Genomic DNA, 24,560 nt, shown 5'->3' with positions numbered 1-24,560 from the left:
GGAGGTCTGTGTTCTCCAAGTGCCCTACTAATTTGTAACAGTGAAAATGCTGATGACTTTCAAGGGGATCAATACTTGTGCAAGCCATTGTATGAATAGTTCAATGAATTAATTGTCTAATTATAAGTGTTATTGTTATGTAAAAGACAATTGTTTTTTAGCTCTTTTGTGGTAATAATTTCTCAGGGCCCTTGCACTGAACTGTGATGCACCATTAAATGATAAAGATGGTGCAGAGTCTCGTAACTGGCGTGCAGGAAAGCCTGTCCGGGTAGTGCGTAGCTCCAAAGGCCGACGAATCAGCAAGTATGCCCCTGAGGAAGGAAATCGTTATGATGGTATCTACAAGGTGAGTAAGACTTCAATGTCACATGGTATAATGTATAGCTACACTGTTAATTTTCCCACCCATTATCAGTCCCTCCAGGATTTCACAAGAATTTTTTGAGATTGTTGCGACCTAAAATGCCTGATTTTGCGACAACTTTTCTAAAACAATTGCGATGGAAGTTGCAGTGTTTTAGCTGTTTGTTGCGAAGAAATTGCGGGAGGAAGTGAAAATGGCAAAAATAGTTTTTTTTTTTTTTTTAATTGAGGGCAATTAAGGTTAGTAAGATCAAAATCACACTGATCACAATTCACAAAGCAGTATAACCTTTCGTAGAACTGTCCAAAAAAGCCCATGTAAAGAGATGGCATCATGTCATATGTTTCAATATATTCATATATTTTGTAATTCATATTAAGTTCATATATTTTTAATAATTCATATTCTGTGACCTGCATAATAACTACTAGTTAAGTATCCAGTAATTTCCTATTGATTTAAACTATTAGACTACACTTCTCTTTAATGGCATTACATTGGTGGTGTGTAAGTCTAATTGACTACCTGCCACTTTAAGGACGGGAGAGTAGCCTATTTACATTTCTGAGTGGATTGGAAGGCTTCCATCTCTGTGTTCAGCTATGAGTGGAAATAACTCTTTGCATAGTGCATTACGGTATGTGGATGCAATTTGGGATTTTCTTTGTCATTAGTTAAAATAAATGTTAAAAATTAACTTGAATTAAATCATTCTTGGATCATAGAAGAGGTAAATGTCTTGCAATGTTATTAATTTCTATGATTTTGGTAGCACTACACAAACTAAGCCCACAAGCTAGCTAACATGACACGAGCTAAAAGGACATCTCCAGATGTAAACATTTGGCAATGGGTTGCATAGCCTACTCAAATGTCAGTAAATGTCAGAAGTGAGTGTGGCATCTGGCTTAATATTTTGCACGAGGGACTGTTGTGGTAGGTGAAATTTCACAGGGAAACTACGATGATTGGTCAAATTAGCGAAAAAGTTGCGGTGTTTGGACAAAATTGCGAGGTCGCCCAGAATTTGCGGGGATTTGCTGAATTTGCGTTAATTGTTGCGAGCGCAACATCACGAAATTCCTGGAGGGACTGCATATCATCCCATAAATAAAAATGACAATTCTTTGGTCTGTCAATACAAATGTTCTTCTTAATTAATCAGAGGTGGGTTAGATAAGATAATTAGTACAAACCTTTTGAACGATGCACCTGGCATCTGATCACAAAATTATGCCATCAAGATAGTGATTTTGGACCTGGCACACCCTAAATATATTTAAACCATCCGTTTCTGACAGTGCGTTTCAAATTGTTAAAATAGAGCCCTATACATTACAAATCATACCTGGACAACCTCCTCTATAAAATCCTCCAACATATAGGAGTATAATCCGTGTATCATTTGTTTTTACATCTAAAACCAACAATCAGAAAACAAAAAAATACTTTTTTATATTCGTTTCCAAAACCAAATTTTCGTTTTCGTTGTACACTATACAAACTACACCCAACTCTGAAAGATGGCTTAATAAAAGTATGTGGTTGGCTGAATAGGAAACCATAGAGGAATACTCATCTTATGATGTGCATAAGACAACAGGGCATGGTGGAAGAAACCATATGCTGTCTGAACTTCACAGAAAATATTGGATTATTAATGCAAATTCAGCAGCCAGTAGAATTCTGTCTAAGTGTGTTGCATGCAGACGATGCAGAGCCCAGATTGTAGAGCAAATTATGTCCGACTTGCCTCTGGCGAGACTTCAACTGGACTTGCCCCCATTCACCAACACTGAGTCAAGACACCCAATCCTAGGTCTCATCAAGGGTGGGGATGAGTCAGGTTACAGGGAAGTGATCAACAGCATCCTTCTATGGGGAGGACAACGACCTCATCCTCACCATAGACAAGAGATCATCATGGACTTCAGGAGGAAAGAGAGGATGGACAGCTAGAAGTTCCTGGGCCTGCAGGTGTCCGCAAACTTGAGCTGGGCCAAAAACACTGATGCTACAGTGAAAAAAGGTCCAGCAGCGGCTTTATTTCATCAGGCTGCTGAGGAAGGCCAGCCTCAGCTACCGCCCCCTCACCCAAGCCTACAGAGGACTCATAGAAAACATACTCACAAATGGCATCACTGTCTGGTATGGAAATACCACCCAGGCAGAGAGGAAGGCCTTCAGAAAGCCATATAGACTGCAGAATAAATTGTATTAATGCTAACCTCCCATCCATGGACACTCTCTACACACAACACTGCAGGTAAAAAACATAGAACATCCTCAGAGACACACATCACCCTTCTCAACCTCTGTTCAGGCACAAATACTCAACTTACAACCTAAGACACTACAGAGAACGTTTTTAATAGTTTCTATCCAGCCACAGTCAGAATAATAGCCAAATGCAGAACAGCAGGCAACAAGTATGTCACTTGAACAAACATATGTGCAATATTCTTAAATGTGAAATGTTTTTATTTTTTTTCAAATGCTTACCGAATGAACTCCCTACTAACCAGATTGGGGCGTTTATGTTTTTATAAATGGGTCGCTAACGCTTTAGACATGTGCTTATTAGGTATTAACAGTGCATAATAAGCAGTTAACAATTCATTACTAACAGTTAGTTAACTGTTGTTATCCTTTAATAGCATTAACTAACTGTTAACATGCAGCTTGTAAATATTAATAAGCAGCCTTTTAAGTTACTTACAAGCATATTTGTTAACAGTTGTAAGTGTTAACAAGCAGCTTGTTAATGATGTATCGTAACTCCCCCTATTACCGTCGGTCCCGTATTTCCACCGTCTTGCGTGTATGTGTCACTTAATATCCATTTCTATACAAACCAAGACAGCGGACTCCTATAGAAACGCAACCACCCACAACATAGGTGTATCTAAATTAGCTATGTACCAAAAATGACATTTTACCGTGACTCGAGGAGCTGTAAACAGTGTTGTAAGGCTGCGTGTACACAACCGCTTGGAGCTCCAGTGGAATTTTAATTTCACGACGAGAATTCTCGGTCTAACCGTCCATGTGCCGTTGAAACGGTGTAAATAGGCGACCCATCAGGCCAGCACTATAACTCCGAGCGTGGTAAATAAAATCGGATATTTCAGGCAGTAAATGCTCCCGTTAAGAACCAAACCAGATTTTGTTCAAATCTACACAACTATGGCTACTGAAAAATGTAAGGTTCATTTAGTAAATGTTATTTTGAAGTGTTAAAAAACATCGTTGTTTTAGAATTTCTGAACAAAAGTGGTGATAATTGGGGGTGTTACGATATAAGACAAAGAGGTGGATAACTAATACGCTTATAAGACCTTTCTTACCTATTTGTAGTACATTTTGCAGCCCCCCAATCTAAAGCGAGGACCATGTAGCCTATAGCTCCACAAGCCCGACCTTTGTTTCTGTTCAAGATTTTATTGAATGATGTACAAAAGCTGCGCACAGCATTATGGGGCGCAGCATAACATAACATACCACTAGGTGTCGCTAGTACCTCAATGCTCAACATCCATAACATCTTCCTTCCTTTAGATTAATGTTCAAATATTAAACACTTTAAACTCTTTCCCTTTTAATAAGTATTGCAGGCTGTAATAACATACATCCCTATCCACAACTCCCTTACTGTAGTTTAGCAATCAAACATCTCAACAACTCTGCTAATAGTTTAACAGTAGAACATGCGTTGCATTTGAGTAATTCCACAACTATTCCCTTTTTTTTTTTTTTAACAGACCAACAGTCTCTCGTGAGATATCTCCATGTGTGTGTGTGTTGCCACTGTCTGTGTGTGCGTGTGTATGTGGGCGTTGGTAAGGGCAGCGATCTGCCTACACCCTAGTCGAACCCATGTTCTCATGTGTCTCGTAGGTCACCAGTCCAGTCTTTGAGGCGGGCGTGAGAGGCGGCCACAACGTGTGAAAACCGCATGGCCCGATGAGCCGCTGTGCTTCTCCGGTGTAGGGCCCAGCCCAGCCGGCAGTGTACTCGGGGCACAAGGAGCCGAACTGCTTGTGGGGGGTGCGATTTCCATTCCTTCTGGCTTGCCCTGGTCTGACCCATGCCCGGTCTCGGCTGAGGCCGACTTCCCAGTCATATGTCTCTGTTCAGGACTGTGCGGCTCTGGCTTTCCGGTCGGTTGTACTTCTGCTGAGCGCTCTGCTGCTCGAAGATCCACACGGTTGCGCCTATAAAGTGTGCCGTTGACATCCACTACGAATGAGCGAGGAGCAACTTTCTGGATGCATTGGCCCAGCGGCCATCTTCCTGTGCGACCACCTGGCAGTGGTTTCATCCTGATCCGATCTCCCACATTCAGCTCAGGGAGGTCCCTGGCGGTTTTGTCATAGGAGGATTTCGCCATCCGCCTTTTCCACTGCAACTTCTCTGCCACGTCGGCCACCACATGTGGCTGTAGCAGGCTGTCTGCAACTGGCAGCGAGGTCTTGAGCCTTCGTGACATTAAGCGTTGGGCGGGGCTGCTGTCTAACCCCTCTGTGGGCGTGTTGCGCCAGTGCAGGATAGCCATCCATGCATCTGTGCCATCTGCTTTTGCCCGCTTGCAGAGTGATTTCGCTATTTTCACTGCCGACTCGGCCTTGCCGTTTGACTTTGGATGACGGGGGGAGGATGTGACATGGGCAAAACCCCAGTTTGTTGCGAACTTTCTGAATTGTTCACACGCAAACTGCGGGCCATTATCAGAGATCACTGTGTCAGGTTGCCCATAACGCGCAAACTGGGCTCTGCAGCGTGTGATAAGCGTGTCAGCTGATAGGTCTGGCAGCTGGTCAATTTCCCAGTAATCTGAGTAGTGGTCTACAATGATGAGATATTCCTTGCCCGCATAGGAGTAGATGTCCATGCTCACCGTTTGCCATGGACGTGTGGGTATCTCATACGACATCATGGATTCCTTCTGCTGCTTCCTTGCATATTCATTGCATGCTGAGCAGTTGGCTACGTAGTCCTTGATTTGTGCCCTCATGCCCGGCCAGAAGAGGGTATCCCTGGCCCGTCTATAACAGGCCTCGCCACCTATGTGGCTATAGTGTATGCGCTTGAGTAGCTCTGCTCTCAGGGCCTTTGGGATGATAATGCACTGTCCCCTGTATAGCACACCATTTTGCACATTCAGCTCATCCCGGAAAGGCCAGTAGTCCCGCACTGCCAGTGGGGTGTCCTCCTTGAAGTCCGGCCACCCGTCTAGAATCACTGACTTCAGCTCTTGGAGCACATCATCCGTTCCTGTGTGCTGTGCTATTTGACGGAATCTGAAAGCAGTGACATTCAGGTGCTGGGCTTGGTCTAACTGTGAGTACTCTGTCTGGGTGACAAACACTGCATGTCGCACGTGTGGGGTGTCTGGCCCTTGGTGAGGCAGAGTAGCTCGGCTTAAAGTGTCACTGACGTACATTTCTGGCCCGGGCTTGTACACCACGTCGAGGTTATAACACTGCAGCTGCATCAGCATTCCCTGGAGACGTTTCGGTGCACTTAGTAGGGGCTTCTTGAAGATTGTGATCAATGGTTTGTGGTCTGTTTCAGCAGTGACCTTTTCTCTGCCATATAAGTATTGGTGAAATCTTTGGCATGCAAAGACTATGCTCAAACACTCTTTCTCTATTTGAGCGTAGTTTTGCTCAGTTTGTGTCAGGGCTCTTGAGGCAAAAGCCACTGGCTGCCCCCCTTGCAGCAAGCAGCCTCCCAGCCCATTCATGCTGGCATCACTCTGGACAGTGACAGGCTTTGTGACATCATAATATCTGAGAACGGGTGTGTTTGAGACCAGTCGCTTTATTTCTTGCACCGCGTCCTCATGTTTGGCTAGCCAGTGCCATTCTATGTCCTTATCCAGGAGTCTGCGGAGTGGCTCACAGACCTCTGAGAGCTTTGGCAGGAATTTTGCAAGGTAAGTCACAAAGCCGATGAAGCGTTGGACAGCTTTTGTATCCGCAGGAGTCGGCATCTCCAACACAGCCCGCGTTTTCTCTGGATCAATCTTCAGTCCTTCTGAGGACAGTATGTGTCCGTGGAAGCGGACTGCTTGAAGTTTGAACTGAAGCTTGCGCTCGCTCAGCCTCAGCTTCACAGCTCTGCATCGCTCCATGAGAGCACGCAGGTTAGTGTCATGATCCCGTTCCGCATCTGCCTCTGTGTCGCCACACCCAACCACCAGAATGTCATCCGCTATTGGTTCGATGCCAGCCAGGCCTGCTAGCAGTTCGTGCTGTTTGCGCTGATAGATTTCAGGCGATACAGAGACACCGAATGGAAGCTTGAGCCACCTCATGCGACCCCACGGTGTCCAGAAGGTCGTCAAGTGGCTGCTTTCGTCATCAAGCTTGCACTGTAGGAAAGCGTCGCGAGCATCCACCAGTGTGAACATACGGGCCTTGGGCAGCTTGTACAACACATCCTCCAGAGTTGGCATGTGGTAGTGAGACCTCAGCAATGCTCGGTTAAGCGGTTTGGGGTCGATGCACAGTCTTATTTTATCTGGTTTAGCTACAGTCACCATGTTACTTATCCACGCCGTGGGCTCGCTCACTGGTGTGATATTGCCTGCGCTGATGTGCCTGTCCAGCTCTTTCTTGACCCTCTCCCTCAACGCTACTGGAACATTTCGAGGTGCACATTGTACTGGAGGCACGTTTGGGTCGAGCTCAAAGTGTATCTCACCTGGGACTGACTCGATTGGGTCATTGAAGATGTCCGCGTAGTTGGTAATCAGCTGCTCTTTAGTGAGGGGCATGCATCGATCGCCCTCCATTTTATGCAGCTCTTCGGGGATTGTGAATGACATTAGGCCTAGACGTTCGCATGTGGCCCCAGAGAGGAGAGGCTCCTGCTGAGTTTCCACTATTTCAAAAATCAGTTCATGCTTTTCTCCTCTAATGACGCACTCTGTGTGGAATCTCCCCTGTGACAGCATAGCTTCCCCAGAATATAGTTTCAGCTTGGTTGTACTTGGATGTAGAGCTGTTCCAGGTGACAACTTCTCTTTGATCTTGCTGCTCATCACGTTACAAGTGGCACCTGTATCTAGCTGACATGCTTGCCTTTTCTTGTTCAAACGTAGGTGTACAAACCATTTAAGCCCCTTTGATTTTACATTGCTAATGCATTCTGTGGCTAGGAACATGTCATCCGTATCTGTGTACCCTTGCTCAACATCTTCCAGCACATTTACTTTTTTTGTCTTGCTGCTAGCCTGACACACTTTAGAAAAATGGTTTGAGATGCCACACGCTCGGCATACCTTACCGTAGGCTGGACATTGCTCTCTGCCCCGCTTGTGGCTGTTTCCACAGTATTTGCAAGCGAGCTGTATATCTCTTGCCCTCTTCTCTTGATGTTTACGTCGCTCGTATTGCTTGTTTGTTGCGTTTACACTGTCCGTCTGCACTTGTGGGCTCTCCATAGTTTTCATGCGCTTTTCAGTCAGTTCCGCCAGACGACAAATTTCAACCGCTGTTGGTAACATCAGTTCCCGTTCACGCAACAAGCGTCTTCTGGTATTTTCACTCGCGACACCAAGCACGAGCCTGTCCCGAATCATCTCGTCTTTTAGCCTCTGATACTCACACGATGCAGCTCCTTCCCGTAGTCTCGTTAGGAAACTGTCTATCGGTTCATCAGTCTCCTGTTTGCAGCATCCGAACTTATATCTTTCATAAATCACATTTTTCGCCGGCCTAAAATACTCCCCCAGAGCATCTAGGATGGCGGTAGGGTCTTTCTTTTGCCCATCGTCCAACATCACATTGTGCATATAGATATGGCGGCACTCGTTACCCATTAGCCGTCGTAGCGAGGCTGCCTGCACTTCCTCCGACTTCTCATCGAGGCCCGCTGCTAGCACAAAGTCCTCGAATTCCGCACGGAAAACCTCCCAGTTCTTCGCCAGATCTCCGGACATCTGCATGCCCTCTGGTGCTGGAATCATATTGTTCGCCATATTTGCTGGTTCTATACACTCTTTTAACGTTATATCAGCTAGACCGCTTCTGACACCATGTTTCTGTTCAAGATTTTATTGAATGATGTACAAAAGCTGCGCACAGCATTATGGGGCGCAGCATAACATAACATACCACTAGGTGTCGCTAGTACCTCAATGCTCAACATCCATAACAACCTTCTATCTCTATCGATATATATCTACTGTATCTATCTATCGATAGCTTGGTTTATCTGTGAGAAATGCACCTTCAAAATCATTGCAGTTAACAGGAATCGAACCCCGGTCTCCTGCGCCATAGAGTGACTTGTTACTTACTGAGCTATCTTGTAAGTGATGGCCATGTGATGTCTCTGATGGATAAGTGGTGTTTAATCTCCATAATCTTTCTTTAGTGAACGCATAAAACAGTTTGTCAGTAGGCTAGTCTAAATATATTATGCCAGCTTTGTATATAGTTTGGTTACCTAGCAACCGAAGCTAGCCTTGTCAAACCGCTGCGTCAACGTTATTTCTGTGATTTGGGAAAAGCCCGTAAAAGTCCTGGCAGGAAGCATGCATAAGGATGTAGATCCAGGAATGCACTAATATTTTGTTTGTAGTACCAGTTTACAACAATTATTAGTTAACACTAAGTTGTAAACACTTTGGAAAAAAATATATTAAAAACTGGATATACCAAAAAATGTAATTTGATGTAAATTGATGTAATCGCTTCCTGCCAGGACTTTTACGGGCTTTTCCCAAATCACGAAAGTAACGTCGACACAGCGGTATAGTAGCAGATAGTAGCATCCATCAGGCAAGTGTTATTTAAATAAACTCCTGGTGTACCTACAAACTTTCCAATGCTCGACCAGGGTTCGACCAAGGGAAAACAGGTTCTGGGAGGGTGTTTGGCTCGGGGTCATGGTGCAAAGGACCCTAGGGTGAAATTGAAGAGTTCAGATGCAAAACCCTCTAAATCCGTCTGACCACTTTTCTTTTAAATGAGCATTTAAATTCAGGCTCCTAGCGTATACTATGTGTGGAGAGCATCCCCTCACCGTCTTTATCTCATTTTTGACATAGGTGGCATTTAGAGGCTTTTGCATCTGAACCCTTCAATTACTCCTAACCATCGCTTTAAGTTCAAAGGCGAGAACAGAATCTCATTGGTTGTGTTTCAAGGCTGTTTTCTCAAAATGAGTTTCCTCTCCCACTCTGAGCACAAAATCTCCACTTCAGAAGCACTTACATACACCAAACTTTCTAATCTTATGCTTAACTATATTTAGAAGATTTTTACAGAGGGGTTTGTTGATATATTATTCCACACCTGATTTATATGACATTTTATGCCTAAAAACATGTCAAAAATAAATCACGCTTGTCAATTTGTCTCCATCCCCTACTCTTTCAACTTTTTTGTATGTAAATGAGTGTGTGCATGTGTGCGTTTGTGTATATGTGTGCTTCTCTGTGTATGAGTTTTCGGTTGTGTGTGTGTGGGTGGGGGGCGGGGAGGGGGGGGGTAATGGTGTGTGTGTGTGTGTGTGTGTGTCTGCTTGCCTGCGTGTGTGTGTGTGCGCTGCTCCACGCTGTAGCTACGACCCTCTCAGAGTTCTGCGTCGGGGTTGCTTTGCATCGCGGTGCATTTTACTGCCATAACGGTAGGGGGTGTGTGGCTTCAAAGTTTGGTGTCGTCTGTGTCTCAAAACGGTACTCAGAGGGGTCTGCTGGGGTACGCCGTCAATTTGACGCAGAAGCATGAAAAAAAAAAAACTTTTCCATGATATTCTACATTTTTGAGATGCACCTGTAGATGCACCTGTCACCAGTACTACTTAGCCCCCATGCTTTTTGCTCTTTAAGGTGGTGAAGTACTGGCCCGAGATTGGGAAGTGTGGGTTTCTGGTGTGGCGATATCTGTTACGGCGCGATGACCAAGAACCAGCACCGTGGACTCCTGAAGGTGCAGAACGTATCAAGAAGCTGGGCCTCAAAGTGCAGGTGAGTCCTATCGCACTCTCCTCAAAAACAGATTTAATGCCTACAACTGATGCAAATCTGACATCATGAAGAAGCTCACATGGCTATTCAGTTAAAACATGCCTACAAGTTTTGGCATCGGGGCTTGTCAAAATGGTTGCCTTTGTGCCATTCCTTCTAACAGGTGATCTCATGAGCAGTATGAACAGGTAGTAGTCACCTGGTTTAGGAAGTCACAAGACATTTCACAACAAAGTACATAAATACATTAACCAGACAATACAGTTAAAAAACTGGAATATATAAGAATATCATGTTCAGTTTTGAATTTATACAAAAAAATGCATTTTTGCATATTTTCACAGGTTGGGGCTCTTCTAAAGCTGATGGTAGAAGAGCCCCAACTTTAAGTGATACAGTGTTTCTCAAAGTGTGGTCCGGGGACCAAGATATCCCAAGTGTGGTCCGCGAGCAGACGTGGTAAAATATAATATAGATGAGTTGTTTGCAATATTGAACCAACTTGTATGTAGGCTAAATCCAAACAGTTCTGCAACACTGTCTATGTAATATATGCCAGTTTAAATAGGACTCCTCTGACACAATAAGCAAAGTGCAAAGACAATAAGCAAGGTGGTTTAGTGAGTAGGCCTATTGTGCAGGCTAATATACTATTGAAGTAGGTCTGATCTTTTTTTTTTTAGCTAGGTGGTCCGTGCGCTTCTTTTTTATTGGTTAAGTGGTCCTTCGTCTGAAAAAGTTTGAGAAACACTGAAGTGATAAACTGAAGAAATATCTTCCTCCTGTACAAAATAAAGAAAATAAGAACTGGCAACCCCCAATACCCCATGGATTCACGTTAGAAAAAGACAGACCATGGCAGTTGTAATACAGTATATCAAAAATATTTGGTATAGAATACATATTGCAAAATCAATGGGTGGGGACAGGTTAAAAAGACTTGCAGAGAATCTATGGAATCTTTTTTTTATCTATACCTTATAAAAGTCGCACAATATGGACTTCACTTCTTAAGTTGGAGCATGAACAGCCCAAAGACAACCATTTTGACATGCCCTGATGAAGGCTATTATGCCAAAATATGTAGGTACTGTATGTTTTAATTGAATAGCCATGTGAGATTAAAGGCTTTCTAAACATAACCCTTGTGAGTGCCTCATATTTTCTTTAAAAGATGTTTCAACAATTTGGCTCCGTAAACTGGAGAGGACTAGAGGGACACCCAGTCTTATACCCTAGCAACACTCCTCACAAATTGTTTGTGGCTGAATTCCACAGATTCGGTTGAAGTTATGTTTATATATATATATATATTTTGTTGTTTGAACCAGTGTTATTTTGGCTCTCTCTGTGGTCTATTTTGGTTTTGGCTCTACCTAGTATCCCCCAGGCTATTTGGAAGCCATGGCTAACAAGACTAAGAAGGAGGCTAGTGTGAGAGGGGGCATGCGAGGCAAAAGACACCCTGGGAGAGGCCGACCAAAAAATACACCCCCTCCAAAAAAGCCAAAAGAAGAAAAGGAGGATGAAGACATCGAAATACCAGCTGTAATTTCAGCTGGTGGGTATCAAAGCAATGGTAGTCAGAAAACACCCAAGGGCAAAGGTATGAGATTTTTACGTTTGTGGGTTTGAGAGTCATATACGTACTGCATATGAATGCAATGATTTCTTACTGTGTAGTTATTGACAATTAGTTCAACTTTATAAATTCAAAGTATGCAGATAAGTATGCTCATCTAATGTAAGGATTTTCCTCCAGCCACCACTGATGGGCTGCATGTAGCACCATTATCAGTTGAAGGTGCAGTCAGCGATTGCACATGACATTGCGTTTGTTTATGTTTATATTTCAATTCCTTAGCAGACGCTTTTGTCCAAAACGACGTACATTGTATTTTAACCAAGGACCAAACAAAACATACCAGAGAGGTAGCTCATCCCTCCCTTCATAATTCCCAGAGAAACTTGTTTGGGGACAGGCTGCCTGCACTTTTTATGGGCTTCAAATCGCGAATTATCGCTGACTGCACCTTAAATGTGTCTCTGACCATCCTATGTGTCAGTATAACAGTCTTTCCAACACATTTGGATAAGTTGACATAGCCATTGGTTATAGAGTACCGAAGCCATGACGTAGCGTTGTCAAGGCAGCAATTTCACTGGATATAAACAAATCAATCTAACCATAGTAGTAACCATAGCAGTGGCTTTCTTAATCTATTTAAATAATAAAAAACATTTCCAAGACGTTAGTATATTTTTTTTACACTGTAGGAATCCCATACTAAAACATACCAACACGATCAGTTTAGATCCAGTGACACTGCAGTCATGGAAACGGAACGTCACACTTACGATTGCTTTGACAATGGACCAACGATGAATAGGCAAATAAAACCATAAAAAGGGGCAGCCGCGGCCTACTGGTTAGCGCTTCGGACTTGTAACCGGAGGGTTGCCGGTTCGAACCCCGACCAGTAGGCACGGCTGAAGTGCCCTTGAGCAAGGCACCTAACCCCTCACTGCTCCCCGAGCGCCGCTGTTGTTGCAGGCAGCTCACTGCGCCGGGATTAGTGTGTCCTTCACCTCACTGTGTGTTCAGTGTGTGCTGAGTGTGTTTCACTAATTCAAGGATTGGGATAAATGCAGAGACCAAATTTCCCTCACGGGATCAAAAGAGTATATATACTTATACTTACTTACTTACTTATAAAAGCTATGTACTGTTTGCCTGTAATTATAAAAATGTGGATGATGAGCACCACAAAATGTCACTTTAATATTTATTTGCTTATTTATTCAAATAACATTGCATGTTAATGGCTCCACATACAACTGGAAAATAAATCCTAATTAAGATGTACACTGTAATGTGAAGCTTTGGATAAAAGTGTCAAATGTAAAATGTAATAAAGGACATTTTAGGTGTTCAAAACAAATTAGGGTTAATTGAAAATATTGAAATGGTGAAATTAATTACAAGCTTTGTGATTAACTAATCAAAATAAATGTCATAGCCTATTTTTGGTGAAAAGAATTTAACAACTGATTTTACCCTTGATATTAAGTCCATATTCACATATAGGGCTCTATCTTCGTGGTCTAAAACACATGCTTACTAGTCAAAAGCTTATTTAAATTGAATAGGATGTCCAGTCCACATTGGGAGTGTTTTTGTTATCATACATTGGGCGGATGGCACAACAAGGCGTTCCTAGGTTTTTTAAACAGTCATGGGTGTGTTTTAGGCATAACATCATTTAAAATAATGAGAATGACATCTGTCATTCCCTTTTAAAGGAGAATTCCGGTGTGAAATTGACCTAAAGTGTATTGAAACATGATACCGAGTGTGAACGTATGTCTCATAGCCCATCTCGGCTTGTCCCCTGCACTCCAAAATCTGGCGCTAGTTAGCCGATGCTACCAACAGCTTTTTCAATAGTGGTGCTTCGGCATCGGGCTAGCCATGCAAATAAATCACTGTTTTACACCCATTTACACCCAATTCATCAACTATGACTCCTACCCACTGTAGCTAGTTAGCATGGTTAGCAAAGTTAACATGTTAGCATTGCTAACAAAACTGCTAAAAATGATTAGCTAGGTTAGCTAAGTCACATGGTTAGCATAGTTAGCATGCTAGTTAGCATTTTTAGCAAAACTGCTAAAAATTATTAGCTAGGTTAGTTAAGTAACATGGTTAACATAGTTAACATGCTAGCATGTTAGCATGCTAGTTAGCATAACTGCTAAAAATGATTAGCTAAGTTAGCTAAGTAACATGGTTAGCATGTTAGTTAGCATTTTTAGCAAAACTGCTAAAAATGATTAGCTAAGTTAGCTAAGTACCATGGTTAGCATAGTTAGCATGCTAGTTAACATTTTTAGCAAAACTGCTCAAAATGATTAGCTAGGTTAGCTAAGTAACATGGATAGCATAGTTAGCATGCTAACATGTTAGCATGCTAGTTAGCATAGTTAGCATAACTACTAAAAATGGTTAGCTAAGTAACATGGTTAACATAGTTAGCATGCTAGTTAGCATAACTATTAAAAATGATAAGCTTGATTAACTAAGTCACATGGTTAACATAGTTAGCATGTTAACATTGCTAGCATAGTTAGCATGTTTAGCAAAACTGCTAGAAAATGTTAGTGAAGTTAGCTAAGTAACATGGTTAGCATGTTAGCATTGCTAGCACTATTATAAAACATTAGCTAAGTAGCATGGTTAGCAGAATTACAAATCTTAGCATAACTGCTAGCAAACATTAGAGCCATTCCAACTTTCAGTTATCGTCAAATATCTACCTATACACAGCCATTAAACTATTTGAATATCAACATTCATTAAACTGCTAGAAAACATTAGCTAAGTAGCATGGTTAGCAGGTTAGCATTGCTAGCACTGCTATAAAACATTAGCTAAGTAGCATGGTTAGCATAGTTAAAAATCTTAGCATAACTGCTAGCAAACATTAGAGCCATTCCAACTTTCAGTTATCGTCAAATATCTACCTATACACAGTCATTAAACTATTTGAATATCAACATTCATTCAACTTCCAGTCTGTCAACAACTTTTAAACTATTTACCTTCAACTTTTAAACGGTCTACTTTTAAACTATCATTAAACTATCTATTAAACTAGCTGTCTATCAACAACTTTTAAACTATCTACTGTCTATCAACAACTTTTAAACTATCTACATTCAGCTTTTAAACAGTCTACTTTTAAACTATCAACTTTTATTAAGCTATGCAACCACCATGTCTATCCTAGCATCACCGTAGTAACCATCTCTGTATTATCTGTTTTAACTATACATGATATTTTACATCACAACTTTAGCATTTTCATGCACTGGTAATTCCTTGGAATTGCATTTCTAGTTACAGTGCATGAAAATGCACTGTACTGTTCTTCCTAGGCTTCTTCTTCTTATTACAGTGCATGAAAATGCACTGTACTGTTATTCCAAGGCTTTTTACAGTGCATGAAAATGCACTGTACTGTTATTCCAAGGCTTTTTACAGTGCATGAAAATGCACTGTACTGTTCTTCCAAGGCTTTTTCTTCTTCTTATTCTTCTTCTTCTAACGCAGTTAATGCAGCTTAAACCGTTTAACGTAGAAACTTCATTCAAACTATGTTACGTAGGTCTTACTTAGGACATGTGGGCTTTGTATTTTTCAACTTTGTAACTTTTATACTTTTTAAACTATTAATTAAAAACTAGTCAAAATTTCCCCATAGACTTAACATGGGCTGATGACATCACAATAGAGCCGTTAAGCAATTAGAATCCTATGGCAGGTGTTCGGGCCACCTGGACCAACTGCCAGTCTCAGGCTTTAAGCATACAAACTGGCCCTATTAAGACTACACATCCTGTTCAACTGCTTCCTCTGCCAAAAACTGTTTCAAAATAAAAGTCCTCACTACAATATTTCACTGTTAAACAATTTAACCCTTTAAACTACTGAACTTTTTAACTGTTTAGCCATTGTAACTGTTACTTGTCATCAACTATGACTCCTACCCACTGTAGCTAGTTAGCTAAGTTAGCTAAGTCACATGGTTAGCATAGTTAGCATGCTAGCATGTTAGCATGCTAATTAACATTTTTAGCAAAACTGCTTAAAATGATTAGCTAAGTTAGCTAAGTCACATGGTTAGCATAGTTAGCATGTTAGCATGCTAGTTAGCATTTTTAGCAAAACTGCTAAAAATGATTAGCTAAGTTAGCTAAGTCACATGGTTAGCATAGTTAGCATGCTACCATGTTAGCATGCTAGTTAGCATTTTTAACAAAACTGCTAAAAATGATTACCTAAGTTAGCTAAGTAACATGGTTAGCATAGTTAGCATGTTAACATTGTTAGTTAGCATAGTTAGCATAACTACTAAAACTGATTAACTAAGTTAGCTAAGTAACATGGTTAGCATAGTTAACATGTTAGCATGCTAATTATCATAGTTAGCATAACTGCTAAAAATAATTAGCTAAGTTAAATAAGTCACATGGTTAGCATACTTAGCATTTTAACATTGTTAACATGCTAGTTAGCATAGTAACTTGGTTAACATTATTATCTTTGTTAACATAGTTAGCATAACTACTAGCAAACATTAGAGCCATTCCAAGTGTCAGTTATCGTCAACTATCTACCTAAATAATTTAACCATTTAAAGTATCCACTTATTTAACCGTTCAATCATTCCAACTATATTAAACCTTATCTACCAAGTAAATCATTTACCTATATAAACTATACACGTATTTAACTGTTCAGTCATTCCAACTATATTAAACCTCATCTACCTAGCAACCAATATAGTTTGTTTTTACTCTGTATGATATTTTACATCATATTTTTGCATTTTCATGCACTGTATTTCCTTCAGGAAATGCTTTTCTAGTTACAGTGCATGAAAATGCACTGTACTGTTCTTCCTAGGCTTCTTCTTATTACAGTGCATGAAAATGCACTGTACTGTTCTTCCTAGGCTTCTTATTCTTATTCTTATTCTTCCGCTAACGCATTTAATGCAGCTTCAACCGTTTAACGTAGAAACTTCATTCAAACTATGTTACGTAGGTCTTACTTGGGACATGGGTGCTATGTATTTTTCAGCTTTGTAACTTTTATACTTTTTAAACTATTAATTAAAAACGAATCAAAATTTCCCCATTGACTTAACATTATGATTATGACATCACAATACGGCCGTTAAGCAATTAGAATCCTATGGCAGGTGTTCGGGCCACCTGGACCAACTGCCAGTCTCAGGCTTTAAGCATACAAACTGGCCCTATTAAGACTACACATCCTGTTCAACTGCTTCCTCTGCCAAAAACTGTTTCAAAATAAAAGTCCTCTCTATAATATTTTACTGTTAAACAATTTAACCCTTTAAACTACTAACTGTTCGGCCATTGTAACTGTTACTTGTCATCAACTATGACTCCTACCCACTGTAGCTAGTTAGCTAAGTTAGCTAAGTAACATGGTTAGCATAGTTAGCATGCTAGCATGTTCGCATGCTAGTTAGCATTTTTAGCAAAACTGCTTAAAATGATTAGCTAAGTTAGCTAAGTCACATGGTTAGCATAGTTAGCATGCTAGCATGTTAGCATGCTAGTTAGCATTTTTAGCAAAACTGCTTAAAATGATTAGCTAAGTTAGCTAAGTCACATGGTTAGCATAGTTAGCATGCTAGCATGTTAGCATGCTAGTTAGCATTTTTAGCAAAACTGCTTAAAATGATTAGCTAAGTTAGCTAAGTCACATGGTTAGCATAGTTAGCATGCTAGCATGTTAGCATGCTAGTTAGCATTTTTAGCAAAACTGCTAAAAACGATTAGCTAAGTCAGCTAAGTAACGTGGTTAGCATAGTTAGCATGCTACCATGCTAGTTAGCATTTTTAGCAAAACCGCTAAAAACGATTAGCTAAGTCAGCTAAGTAACGTGGTTAGCATAGTTAGCATGCTAGCGCTAGCATGTTAGCATGCTAGTTAGCATTTTTAGCAAAACTACTAAAAACGATTAGCTAAGTAACATGGTTAGCATAGTTAGCATGCTAGCATGTTAGCATGCTAGTTAGCATAGTAACTTTGTTAACATTATTATCTTTGTTAACATAGTTAGCATAACTGCTAGCAAACATTAGAGCCATTCCAACTGTCAGTTATCGTCAACTATCTACCTAAATAATTTAACCATTTAACCATTTAAACTATCCACCTATTTAACTGTTCAGTCATTCCAACTATATTAAACCTCATCTACTTAGCAACCAATATAGTTTGTTTTTACTCTGTATGATATTTTTACATCATATTTTTGCATTTTCATGCACTGTATTTCCTTCAGGAAATGCTTTTCTAGTTCTTCTTCTTCTTCTAACGCATTTAATGCAGCTTCAACCGTTTAACGTAGAAACTTCATTCAAACTATGTTACGTAGGTCTTACTTAGGACATGGGTGCTATGTATTTTTCAACTTTGTAACTTTTATACTTTTTAAACTATTAATTAAAAACTAATCAAAATTTCCCCATTGACTTAACATTATGATTATGACATCACAATACGGCCGTTAAGCAATTAGAATCCTATGGCAGGTGTTCGGGCCACCTGGACCAACTGCCAGTCTCAGGCTTTAAGCATACAAACTGGCCCTATTAAGACTACACATCCTTTTCAACTGCTTCCTCTGCCAAAAACTGTTTCAAAATAAAAGTCCTCACTACAATATTTCACTGTTAAACAATTTAACCCTTTAAACTACTGAACTTTTTAACTGTTCAGCCATTGTAACTGTTACTTGTCATCAACTATGACTCCTACCCACTGTAGCTAGTTAGCATGGTTAGCATAGTTAGCATGTTAGCATTGCTAATATTGTTAGCATTTTTAGCAAAACTAAGTTAGCTAAGTAACATGGTTAGCATAGTTAGCATGCTAGTAAGCATAACTGCTAAAAATTATTAGCTAGGTTAGCTAACATAGTTAGCATGCCTACTAAAAATGATTAGCTAAGTTAGCTAAGTCACATGGTAAGCATACTTAACATGTTAGCATGCTAGTTAGCATACCTACTAAAAATTATTAGCTAGGTTAGCTAAGTCACATGGTTAACATAGTTAACATGTTAACATTGCTAACATGCTAGTTAGCATAACTACTAAAAATGAAAACATTAGCTAAGTTAACTAAGTTAAGTAACTTGGTTAACATTATTATCTTTGATAACATATTTAGCATAACTGCTAGCAAACATTAGAGCCATTCCAACTGTCAGTTATCGTCAATTATCTACCTAAATAATTTAACCATTTAAATTATTCACCTATTTAACCGTTCAATCATTCCAACTATATTAAACCTTATCTACCAAGCAAATCATTTAACTATATAAACTATCCACCTATTTAACTGTTCAGTCATTCCAACTATATTAAACCTCATCTACCTAGCAACCAATATAGTTTGTTTTTACTCTGTATGATATTTTACATCATATTTTTTGCATTTTCATGCACTGTATTTCCTTCCTAGGAAATGCTTTTCTAGTTAATATCCGATATCTTTCTGGTGCACCTCAGCTCTGATGGGGCCTTAGTTTACTTCTTGTTCACACTATACCTTCTCTTTGGGTCTCAGTCCTGCTTTGGATTATGGGCTATGTAGTTGCTCTGGGTTAGTTATGTATTTTCATCATCATTCATTATCAGGTTAAAATAATTATCATAATTGGTGTGGTGATTTCATTTAATTTTTTCCTGTTTTAGTGAGACCCTGGATGAGATTATAGCACAACGTACAGAGTGTAACACATAACACATAAAACGCAACAAGGTGACAAACAGACAACAAAGGGAAATGAGACAGGACGATAACAGACCTGACAGACAAGACGGGACTGGACAAAACAGTTCACAAACTCAAGGATGTATTATTAATGATTGGATAGAATGATCTGTGATTCACATTAGATGGTCACGGTTAGGGTGTTGAAAGGGGTTGGCAAACATGTTATGCATGAGTGTGGATAGTTTGTGCCTACAGTGGGTTCTACATTCAATTGTCCGGCTTCACACGTGATTCTCACACATGGGCGTCGGAGCCATTATACCAGGGTGGGACGTGTCCCACTCACTTTTGCCGTGCGAAATACCAGTGCTGTTTTCAGCATCTGTTTAGTGCTTCATTGTCATTTTCATTGGATTCTCCCATTTGTGCATAAATCGCTCGTAAGCTTTTTTTTTTTGTTACACGCATTCTCCCATTCCACTTCCGTCACACACGCAGCGACAACAGCATCACGTCACTAACCACAGCTAAGACTGCACAATCTCGTATTCACTCTGTCGGATATCTGAAGCCAGTTTCTCTACTTAGCCGGGGTCTTAAGACAAAGTACAGGCCTTTAGGGGCAGGATTGTATTTGAGACAGCCCTTTATTTCTTATGCGAGTTTTATTTTGAGACATGCGTTTCTTGGAGGGTATACTGGTAGGCCTTCAAAAGCAATACATTTTAGGTTTAGTTTGATATTTAATTTACTTTTGGACTGTTTAATTATATTGTTAAATGTTGGGACTGATGGGCACTGAAATCTGGGGAGGTATTTGATGATCACTATTACGTTCCTTGTAGTTGAAAGAGTGTCGGGATTTCAAACAAACCATCCGCTTTCATGCGTTCATTGAACGTCCACGGTGCTGTAATGGAAACCTTATTACGTAACCAAGTAGCCTATTGAGTTATTTTTAAATTATGCATAATTTACTTTTTATTAATTTCGTAGGCTGGAATGCCTCGAGTCGCGGCAACAATTGTGTTTAAATGTAGTAGCGTGTTTCAGCCTCTGGCAAGCTCTGGCAAGGCGGCAAGCGATTGAGCTTGAGAGCGACATGTTGGAGACCCAGCTGGAAAGTCAGTGGCCGAATGCACGCAAGAGTTGTAAACATAATAAGCACCCAGAGTTTGGGGGTGCCAAAACGCGTAACTCCCTCTATCGCGCGTAAATGACACGGGAGAATTCTGGCAGGGTGAAATATGCGTAGTTACGCATTTTTTACTTTACGCACGCACTTGGGTTAATTCCCCGCTTAGTGTTTTGTTGTGCCTATACAGTGTTGGGAGTAACGCGTTATAAAAATGGCATAATGTAGGCCTAATGGGCCTAATTTGCTGTAACGTGGTAGGCTAATTTAAGGCATTACAAAAAAATTGGTACATATTTTACTCGGGAGTCGGGACAAACTTCAGTAACGCGCGTTAATGCATTTTAACCCGAAATTAAGTGGTATTTTGTTTTTATAAGCATATACAAATTAGCCAACAACGTCGCGAGGTCAACAGAGGAGAAAAAATCTGTGTAAATTGTAGAATGTTATCTCCTGTCAGGCCTAGGCTAGGCTACTTTCAAGATGATTGTGGCTGCAGCAAGTCGGACATTTGCGACATGGACATAAAGGCCTGCTTGAGCATATGAAGGCAGAACATTCATTCATATCACAGAGGGTAGGCCTCTGACTCTGGGTGGACTGGGTGGAATGCCACCTAGATTAAAAAAGTTAAAGCAGATTAACAAAGAGATAATAGATATTAATATTAATATATATTAATTGCATTAATACAATCAAAAGTTTGCTGATTTCTACATTGTTAGTTACAAATAGCTTGGCTGAAAAGATATTCAGCCTAACGTTAGAGCACACTTGTTTGGCTTTAGCCAATTTAACATTACAAATGTATGTAGGCCTATCATGAGCCTAATGATAATAGTTTTATTTTAGGCTATATAATAAACGACATGCCTTCTGTTTTGGCAATGGCAAGTCAAGTAGGACAAAATAGGCTAGCCTACAATGCAAAATGTGAAAGAGAACCCAGGGCAATTTGTGTTCACAATGCACAGATAATGCTAACCGTGACACAGACTTCAAAGCGAACCGAGCCGAGACTACCTCCCGAGGTGGTATCATTTCGGTTTGCATTAGAGAGGTCTGAGTTTTTTTTTTGCATGTTCACATATGCACAAAAAATGTCATCAATCTGAGTTCGTTTAAAAGGCTGAAAGGGACTAAGTGTGAAAAAACCCTTAAACCTTTGGGACAGAGACTATTTTAGTGTAATTTAATTTTACATTTACATTTAGTAATTTAGCTGACGCTAACCGACCTACAATAATCGAGTTACAATAAAGGTACAGTGCGAATAGGATATTGTAAGTGTAATTGTAAGTACCACTCACATGGAATAGAATAACACTTCAAGTGAAGTCAGGGGAGAGAGAAGAGGAATAGTAAACCTGAAATATAATGACGGGCAGACTGTAAAAACAATGACGTAGCCTAATGACGTAGCCTAATGACAAACTAATGCAAGTGGCTGGTTGCATGTCACTGAAGTTGAAGTTGAAGTAAATTCGGATCAGCCCATGGATCTGCTAATTTTTCCGATCCCAGACCCAGCTATATTGTCAATATCGGGGCCGATATCCGATCCTAATATCGGATCGGTGCACCCCTACATTGGAGTACAGTAAATCCAGTATTTTGTTTTTTCTGGTTGCACAGTCAACAAACTGGGTGAAGTTGGTCATTGTGGAGGAGAGAATCATGTGATTGAAATCCCCAGATATTGCAATGAAAGCGATGGGGTGCTGCGACAGGAACTATAACAGGATATAAGCACCAATAATTATTGCATGAAAGAACTCCCTTGGCATGTAATAGGGACGTAGACCTAATGCTAATATGTCAATGTCCCGGTTGCAGACTTTTCCCAGGATATGTCCTGGATTACACCATCTGTTGGTAACGAGAATGGCAAGCCCTTTCTTCTTAACACACTTCTATGGGGCTCTGACAGCTCATATGTGACCCTGCCTGTGATAACCCAGCTTTTTATGTTACATATTTTTTTACATCAGATCATTCTACACAGTATACGGAATAGGCTGTGAAAATTTCTCAATGATATACCTAATATTGACTGAGTTGCCTGAGCCATTTCAAAGACTTGGAGAATTCCGAGCTCTGAATTTTAGGTCCAATTCCAATTCGAAAATAAGTAAGCAGTGGCGCTACATACGGTCAGACAGTGTCCAAACACCGAATTGTTTCAAGAGGTAGCATGCATGATACATCCTTAAAATAGTTGGTTAGATTCACAACAAGTTAATCTTCACGAAAAAAATCAGTTCTCCTGAAATGTCCGTTGTGATACGAAGCAATCCATTGAGAAATTCATATCCGGCTTAAGTCGCAACTTTCCTGCCATACATACGGAAGCAGTGGCGCTACATACGGTCAGTCAGTGTCCAAACACCAAATTATTTCAAGAGGTAGCATGCATGACAGGTCCTTAAAATAGGTTGGTTTGATTCACAAGTTAATCTTCAATAAAAAAAAAATCAGTTCACCTGAAATGTCTGTTGTTATATCGCAAGAACCGTAGGGCCTAGGATAAAAAATGATTGGCCCCCACACACAAGCACACACACACACACACACACACACACACACACACACACACACACACACACACATTCGCGCATTATGTGACGTGAAGCTGCGTGAAACTTTAGTACCACTTTCAGCCACTGTGCGTCACTCTGCCACTGTACGTCGCTCTGTCAGTAGCCTGCCTGCCGCCCCTTCTGAAAAAGCAGGAGGCTACCCATAGGCCTAATTGTTGCCGAGAGGAATCCCAGCCTACAAATTCAATAACAAAATAAATCATGCATAATTAAAAATGACCTCGATTTAGGCTACTGGGGAATGGCATAAGGCTTGGCTACACAGTGGTTAACGAAAATCAAAATCTGCTTTTGATAGCCTACCGATGCCGCTCCACAAAACGAAAAAATATCTTAATTTGCTGTCTACGTTATTGTTAGTGTTGGGGGCGTTACAAAGTTTCAAATTTCAGTGATTCGTTACAGTTACTGAATAACTGTAACATCCATTCCTGCGTTACTCTTGATATTTCTAATATATTGACTTATTGTTTCCATAGGCATGCAGTGATTGCTTATTGAAAATATAGATTAGCCTAGACACATTATTTCCTTGTAGATATATGCGCAGGATAGAGCACGCATTCTCTCCTTGCACCGCTCTCCCTGAAACAGGTTGGCTTCAGCCCGCACCTCCCCTACGCAAATCAAAACAGTGTCTTGTGCAAGAACTGTTCATGCAGACTACAACTGGCGCTTAAAGCCTAAAGACCATGTTGAATTTTGCTACAATTTATTTCAAAACCGGATTACTCTGGAATGGCTACTGTAACTATACACGGGAATGCATTACACCTTTGTGTTCGGTAGGTCTGCTGTTTACTCTGATATATGGTTTGTCATGTGTTGTGAGTGTGTGACATATTCCAACGAGAGGAATGGATGTGGAGATGGGCGTAGAGAATAATTATTAAATCTCTTGAAAAGTTATTTTCCTCGTGAACCGTTTATCACAGCAAGTGGCTAGCACCGTTTAAAAGATGAGAAAAGGCTCTTTCATGTGACACATGTGTGATGAGTACTTCTCGAGGAGTTCAACAGAGAAGAATGGGTGAATTTGGACTTCATGTATGCATATTGCAGTGTCAAAAAAGTGAAGCGCTGCGCCAGCTGCAGGGACACTGCGGCTCACTGATAGTTATTATAGGTCACTTCAAATCAGCGCG

General features: G+C 40.6%; 1 protein-coding gene across 1 annotated transcript in view; it reads left to right on the top strand.

Annotated features, from left to right (window-relative positions):
- LOC121680977 (E3 ubiquitin-protein ligase UHRF2-like) overlaps nt 1-24,560 on the top strand; it is a 159,257-nt gene that overhangs the window by 115,950 nt on the left and 18,747 nt on the right. The window contains exons 11-13 of the mRNA XM_042060575.1: nt 187-349; nt 10,212-10,349; nt 11,730-11,955. Of these exons, the coding sequence (XP_041916509.1) occupies nt 187-349; nt 10,212-10,349; nt 11,730-11,955 (527 nt within the window). The remainder of the gene's footprint in view (nt 1-186; nt 350-10,211; nt 10,350-11,729; nt 11,956-24,560) is intronic.

The sequence above is a fragment of the Alosa sapidissima genome, chromosome 13 (genome assembly GCF_018492685.1).
Source record: "Alosa sapidissima isolate fAloSap1 chromosome 13, fAloSap1.pri, whole genome shotgun sequence".
Lineage (NCBI taxonomy): Eukaryota > Metazoa > Chordata > Actinopteri > Clupeiformes > Clupeidae > Alosa > Alosa sapidissima.
The sequence above is the reverse complement of the archived record's forward strand: the minus strand, read 5'-3'. Positions and strand labels throughout refer to the sequence as shown.